We start from the raw sequence: 7,500 nt of genomic DNA, 5'->3' as shown, positions 1-7,500 counted from the left end.
AGAAAACTGAAATGATCTGAAGTCCACGCTCTGGCACTGCTGCATCTCTCCCTTCTGTAAGAAACCAACTCACCCCTTTCTTCTACAGAGGCACTACCAGACAGGACAGACCACTGGCCTCGTGTGTGTGTGTGTGTGTGTGTGTGTGTGTGTGTTGTGTGTGCGGTCCCTTTCTGAGAGGAAGCCAGACAACTTTTGTCTGTATACTTACCTGAGTGGGACTAAATCCTGTGTGTGTGTGTGTGTGTGTGTGTGTGTTCATACTGACCACTGATCGAATGTGTGGCTCTAACAGTCATGAACCCTGCTCTCACTGCCTGCTCTGGGGTCAGGGGTCATGAGAAGTGGGGTGAGGGTGAGGGTGGGGTGGATTTTTTTTGGGGGGGGGTGGGGGCTGTGTAGTTTTCGGTGGCACTGATTAAGGGGCTGTATCACCTGTTGCCATGGAAATCCTTGTCCTGTTGGCTGATTTATGCAACCTCCAGTTTTGATTTCACAGAGCCCCCCCCCCCCCAATCTTGTTTCGGCAATGTGACAGACGAGAGAATTCTTCAGTATGGAACTGTATTTTTTTTTTTTTCTTTTTCCCCCTGTTGAGGAAGAATGAGGCTTTAAATCCTAGCTCTCCACACCTTTCACACAAACCAAAGAACTGCGTCTCTCTGGGAGGAGACCCGGTTCTGACCCGATATGGAATATTCTCTTTTTCTTCCTCACTTCCTCCGCTGGACACGCCCGGTTTTCACCTTCTCTTTACTTTTCCCTCCTTCTTCTCTCGTCCTTCGTTCTCTGTATCCACCCTTCCCTCCTCTCCCTCACCGTGCCTCTCTGTCTCTCGCTCTCTCTCTCTCCGGTCTTCTGACTGCCTCTCTCCATCTCTTTCCCTTTCTCTCCCTCCACCCTCTCTCTCTCTCTCTCTCTCTGTCTCCAGACACTCTTATTGAACTTGGTGAATAAGATGTTTTGTGATTTATGGCTGGTCCTCCTTACAAAGCCCAGCAGTAGTGCAGAGATGCTTGATTGGGGGGGTGGGGGGTGGGGGGGGGGGAGATTGGGTTAAAGGGCACCTCGCACTTCATGAACTGTCTTTCTATGGACCAATCCCAGTGGGAGGGGGGAGGGCAGAGGAATTATGGGATTTTGTGTTTAATTTCAGGGGTTTTTTTTGTTTTGTTTTGTTTTTTAACTTCAGATCATGTGACGTGAACTTGCTGGATACACAGAGCAACCGCAGCTTCACCTAAAACCCAGGGAGCGGTTTGGGGTTTAGGGTTTGGGATTTAAGGTGGCGTTGAGGGTTTAGGGAAAGGGGGGTGGGGGGGGTCAGGGGGCTGGGGGGCATGGGATTGACTATTGCACTCAGAGCAGTCTAGAATTCTCTCAGGATGACTCCCATCAGGAATCAACCAATGATTGAATGTGTTTGACCTGTCATTGGTGGCCCTGTCCAATTGGTGAGTCAAGCTGCAGTGGAATGGGCGGGACTATGAGGGTGGGAAGGGTGCGGTGGAGCAGGCTAGGCTGCGCTGCAGTAAGGGACGCTGTGAGTTGCTCTGTGTTGAAATTATGTACCATCTCTTGTTTTGTTTTGTTTTTTTTTCTCTTTTTTTTTTTTAGTGAATCGATCAGTCAGAAAACAAACAACTTGGTGAATGTGGTGCCAAGCGCCCCTTGTCCTCACAAACAACACACACACACACGCATACACACACACACAACTGTACCAAGTCCACATATAGATAATTCTCATATCATGGTCCCCGTGCCCCCTGCCAATTGCACTCCAGAAGAAAGATTTTCTGTCCTTTACACACACACGTACAAACAAACACACACACACACACACACACACCACAGCCACTCACCATCCCGATATGTTTTATCTTCCTTTTATGTTTCATTGTCTCACATTTTGCAATACTTGTGTGTGCAGCAGTATTTTAATAAAGAATACCAAAACTAAGAGACGTTCTCTCTGTGTCTGTCTCGTGTGGTTGGGCAGCTAAAGGTGATTAACTCTAGTTCGTATGGGGCCAAACATTTGGTGCAACCCGCAACCAAACGACTTTCGCTGATCAGTTTGGTGAACTTCACGAACTGACAACGGAAGCTAAGTCGTGACACCAGCTTGTGCAGTTCACGGTTGGGTTATATGAAATTAGAGCGTTTGACACCCATGATTTATGGTGTTGACAAACGGTTTGTTAGGGTGTGGTTTTTTTTTGTCGAGGGACCGGGAAAAAGAGAGAGTGTAACCGTAGCGTTTTCTTTGCCATGGTAACAAGTAAAATTCCATTGCAAGCATTGCATATTTAATAAGAGTCCCGTGGAACAGGAACAGACAGGTCTTCGTGTCACATTCATGCAGAAATCAAAACATTTCAACTGCAATTCACTGCAAACTGTTTGTGCTGTCTCCACCATCACACAAGTTCTTCATCTGTTTTCATCCAAACAAAAACTACAGTGAATTTGGACAGCATTCTAATATATATATATATATATATATATATATCTGTATATATATATGCATGAATATAGTTTCCCAATTGCTACAACATCACATATTAGGATATTGCAATACAGCACCTAGTACTATATGTACTGCGTAATTAAAAGGTTAACACATATCCACTGGTCTATATAGATGTTGTGGTAAACAGTGTAAATGCACAGTTAGTGAAAATTCCCATTTAGAAAATAATACAGCATTTGTTAATGACATTTTGATATTAACGTAGTGAACGTAAGTAAATACAGGCCGTTTTCAGACCTTTTCCAGCATATAGAAAATGCAGCACCAAGAATGCCTCCCGTTCTCGGCCCGTTGTGTTAATCCTGTTTGCAGTGCTCGGTACCTATAAAGCTAAAAAATAGTTTTGATAACATACAGCATGGTGGATTAATAAATATATTGTTATATATGCTCTGACAGTCAGAGATGCACAATCAAACACGAAGGTAACCCTGTATAGCGTCCGAGACTTTATAGGCGTGATCTTAATGCAGTCATCTTAAAGACACGTACATTACCAGCATATGCCACAAGAGGGCACTTGTGCTGATTCACATGTCCACTTCATTGTTGGCATTCCCCGCCCTAGCTTAAAGAAGTAGCTTAGATAGCGCCCTCTAGTGTAACCAGTTTTTAAAGACTTCAGATTTAAGTTTACCTTAAAAAAAAAAAAGTAACAGTCACGTTTTTACCGCAGTGAAACGTTAGAGTTTAGATAACATGTACTGATGGAGGAAAAGGGAAACGTGAGGTAGCTATATTGAGCTTAACTGAAGCTGTTGATCTAATATACAAAATAATGCCAAAAAAAAAAAAATGGATTCAAATTTAAAGTATAAATGACTGTTATATGTAGTGGTATATATAACAAAGGGGTAAATCTCTTTCTAACTTGAAAAGCGTTGATATGAGAAAGTATGAGAGACATATTGATGTGAAAAAATGATAACGGTAACGATATAAAGTAGCCCAGGAAAACAATAGCGTGTGTGTGTGTGTGTTAGAGAGAGGGGCAGAGGAGTGCGGAGTCATAGCCGGGAGGAGGGGAGCAGCGTGACTCCGAGTCGCAGTTATGTTGGATAACGGCCAGTTCATTCTCAGCCATGCCACAGGGGGCGCTGTTCATGCAGCCCAGCCCTATGACAGGCACCACCGAGTCAGAGCACTTCCCCACAGTCGGCAACCTGCAACACAAACAGTCGCTCTATCACATTCGTCCCGTACAACGAGCAAAGGACACAGAGGTGTCGAGGACATCGTGAAACTCCATTAGAGTCTTTATGTAGGAAATGGGCGAAAATTTTCTAATGGTGAGTGATGGATGACGTTTTTTTAATGATGAACAAACTACCTCTACTTCTCTAGCCCTTGCTGATCTGCAGTGGGAGGGGCAAACAAACAAGGAAGGGGCAAGGGATCTTCAAATGAACCATGAGGGGACTGTGTGTATTCCAGGGCCCATACATCTCAAGGGTCGCATAGTGCTGATCTACAATCAGCTGCATTCTGTCCATATCATTAGATTCATTAGGGTAACGAAAAGGGGAATAACTGATCCTAGATCAGTACTCCGATAAAATTATGCGCGTATTACATAGATATACACAGTGTGTGGCTGGTTAAAAGCGTCGCTCTCAGCTGTGGGCAAAAGTAAGGAGTCGCACTCACTTGGACAGCGTGTCGTGTTTAAACTTTTCACTCCATTTTAGCTTAAGAAACTCCTCAGATGGAAGCACCATTCCACTGTCAGTCTGACTTTCCTGGAAATCAAAACACCACAAGACAACGTCGTCTTAGCGGAGCACACTGTCTTATCTCACGCCCATCTCAGAGGCCTCAGAGTTAAACCAAACAGACGTCAGAAAACATACGTCAGAAATTTCCCTGTTTGGCGCCTCCTCAAATGTGCTGTTTTCAATTCTTCTGGTGTTGATATAGCTGCGATGAACAAAGATAAGTTTAGTCATTTTTTTTTGGGGGGGGGGGGGGGGGGGGGGGGGGGGGGTGTAACTGGAGTGAGTATTTAAAGCTCGCAATGGACTTATATTCAATAAACTTATTAACATTTCAACAGTTGTCTTATATTATATTGTTACATTGTAACATGTCTTCCCTCTCATGGTGTCAGCACTGAGGCTTGTCTTACCCAGAGTTCCCTGTTCTCTGGCTGGTGTCTCTGTAGTCGTTCTGCTGGGGAAGAGCATCACTGTCCCCTTTGAGGAATGTGTTTAGGGGAATATAATCTTTCCCATCCTGGAGAGAGAGGGAGAGATAGAGAAAGAGAGAGAGAGACAGACAGACAGACAGACAGCCACTTACATTATATTTACATTTATTTATTTATTTAGCCAATGCTTTTATCCAAAGTGACTTTCAAGACATACAGATAGACAGACAGACAGGAAGACGGAGTGTTATGCCCAGCTAATGTGTAATATCTTAACTGTCAAATGTTAGTGTGTTTAAGGCACTGCGGCGTGTGTGTATAAGTGTGAGTTTGTGTGTGTGTGTGTGTGTGTGGGGAGGGGGGGGTTGTTGTTACACACCAGTTGAACCCGTTCCTGTAGCAGGTCTCCCAGCGTCTTCACTAACCCAGAGAAGGTGGGTCTGTCAGCAGGGTTGTTCTCCCAGCAGGCTAGCATAGTGTTATAACTGTTGTAACGAAAACACAAATACAGAGGTGTCCAAATGCCACATCTTCCCATGTCTACCTGTCTGACAGAGTCAACTGGTTCACCAGTGCCCCAGTCACTGAGTGAGAGGCATAAAAAGGTATGACTGGTCAAAGACAGACTCCTCTGAATAACGTCTTTTAAAGTATTGAATCGTAAATGAATGGATGAATGTATGAAAGAATGGTTAAATAAATATGTTTATTTTATGAAAAAAATAAGCTTTTCTAAAGAAAATTTCGTATTTTTTTTTAAATGTAATGTTGTATTATTATTATTATTATTATGTAGTGGTAGTAGTAGTAGTAGTAGTAGTAGTAGTATTTTATAGGGTTGTATTTATTTTATTTATTAAAAAATGAGCATACAAACCATTCAGCAAGGTTCACTGATTCTTTCAGGTTCACTGATTCTGATTTCTATCTGTATCTGTTCAACCAACAAAATGATCTGTCTCTGTATCTGTATTCAGACAGTCCACCGGAAGTGGGCGTGATTTAAACTGGAAGTCATGTTAAATCAGGCAAATGTTGTATCTCTAACTTAATATTCAATGCCATTTTTGTGCCTCCAAAGCATCAAATTGACTTGATATTGGCATATAATTAATGATGAAATATAGTTCCATATCATCATACTGTACATTTCATCTCTCTCTTTTTTTTTTATCTTTGTCTTAAATAAACAGTTTTAAATAAAGTTTTATGAACTGTCTGAACCCCACCACCATCCCCATCCAGTCTCTGATTGAACAACCAGAAACTGAAAGAAGTGTTGTATAAATCGAAAGATTCTGTTTTGCATTGGAAATAAAAACTATTTATAGTAAAAAAAAATATATATATATAGAAAAATATCCTTCAGTTGAGCAGAATATTCTTAAATTCCAATGATGCTGCGTTTGTGACTCTTGATGTGTCATTGTTATTGCAGTTCGCTAGGGGAAACCTGCATCACAACAGTAATTTGCGCCGACGGCAATTACAGAATATAGCGATCACTTTTCAACAATGCGTAGTAAATGAAGCAACTTTCGATTTTTTTTTTTAAATGGATGAAATTAAACTGGAAGATCTACAGGTTCTAAGCTTTGTTTTGTAGGTTGCAGGGGGTATGCCTAATCCAGCTGCCACACCAGGCTTTTGTCTCGCTAGCTCCCGCGCCTGACTCAGTGGGGAAGACTACAGAATAGCGATCACTTTTCAATAATGTGTAGTAAATAAAACGACTAGTTAGTGAAATCAGAGTCCTATGTTGCAAACAGAGTGGGCACTTTTATCTTGTGGGCATTCATAGTGATATGAATCGATGTGAAGAAACATAATGGCTGACGCACAGACATGTCAATCATGGTTTTTGTTCCCAAATAATAACGAGCAACTTCGGGTAGAAGAAATATCTGTTTCCATCGCATTACTTGTGTTTTCCCAAATAATGTATTCGGATTCGGGTACATCCCTAGTCTGTACTATGAGTACTCATATCTCTGGAGTGTCTGTACTATGAGTACTCACATTTCTGGACTGTCTGTACTATGAGTACTCACATTTCTGGAGTGTCTGTACTGTGAGTACTCACATATCTGGAGTGTCTGTACTATGTGTACTCACATATCTGGAGTGTCTGTACTATGTGTACTCACATATCTGGAGTGTCTGTACTATGTGTACTCACATTTCTGGAGTGCTGTACTCTGGTGCTCGCATGCGTGTCCCCTGCCTCAGGCGGTGGCAGAACTCCTCGTCAATATTCAGTCCTGGGTACGGTGATGCTCCTGAGCAACACACACGGGAAAAATCAAGCGCCATGTTCCATGGTTTCATACACCACAGCTCATGTTTAAGCGGTTACCCCATGTACGTCGGCCAAATCCTACTACTGAACCCCTAATGTCCCGTAAGTCAGGAGTATTCAACTCTGGCCCTCAAATCGAAATTCAGCCCTGTAGTTCTCCTAATCGCTGCGATTTAACTCGCCAATCTGTGCGCTTAATTGGCCCCTGAGTCATCAGCGCTGACTCCTAAAAACAGGGGAATCATGGGAAATCTGTGATGCCTGTTGCTGGAGGACCTGAGGAGAACAGCACTGCTTTAAGTGATGAGGGGGCAAAGTCCCCAACACTACCTTACAATGACGTGTAGTCAATGCTCTTGCAATTCCTGTTCATTACATAATTCATTCTTGTTCATTATATTATATAACAGTCTGGGTGTGTGAGGGTAGGGGGGGTGGTTCTTACCTAGTTCAGGGGCAGATATTTTTAGAGGAGTGTTCTAAGGGTGGTGCGGTAATGTTTCACCAAGACCCGAAATA

General features: G+C 42.8%; 1 protein-coding gene across 1 annotated transcript in view; it reads right to left on the bottom strand.

Moving 5' to 3' along the window:
• Nucleotides 1-2,874: 2,874 nt before the first annotated feature.
• Nucleotides 2,875-7,500, bottom strand: part of flt1 (fms related receptor tyrosine kinase 1) — a 39,954-nt gene continuing 35,328 nt past the window's right edge. The window contains exons 25-30 of the mRNA XM_030767124.1: nt 6,862-6,961; nt 5,062-5,167; nt 4,662-4,768; nt 4,387-4,453; nt 4,184-4,275; nt 2,875-3,699 (exon numbers count right to left, since the gene is read on the bottom strand). Coding sequence (XP_030622984.1) covers nt 3,516-3,699; nt 4,184-4,275; nt 4,387-4,453; nt 4,662-4,768; nt 5,062-5,167; nt 6,862-6,961 — 656 coding nt within the window. The 3' untranslated portion in view covers nt 2,875-3,515. The remainder of the gene's footprint in view (nt 3,700-4,183; nt 4,276-4,386; nt 4,454-4,661; nt 4,769-5,061; nt 5,168-6,861; nt 6,962-7,500) is intronic.

This window comes from Chanos chanos, chromosome 3 (genome assembly GCF_902362185.1).
Source record: "Chanos chanos chromosome 3, fChaCha1.1, whole genome shotgun sequence".
Lineage (NCBI taxonomy): Eukaryota > Metazoa > Chordata > Actinopteri > Gonorynchiformes > Chanidae > Chanos > Chanos chanos.
This window is presented reverse-complemented; position numbering and strand designations above follow the sequence as displayed.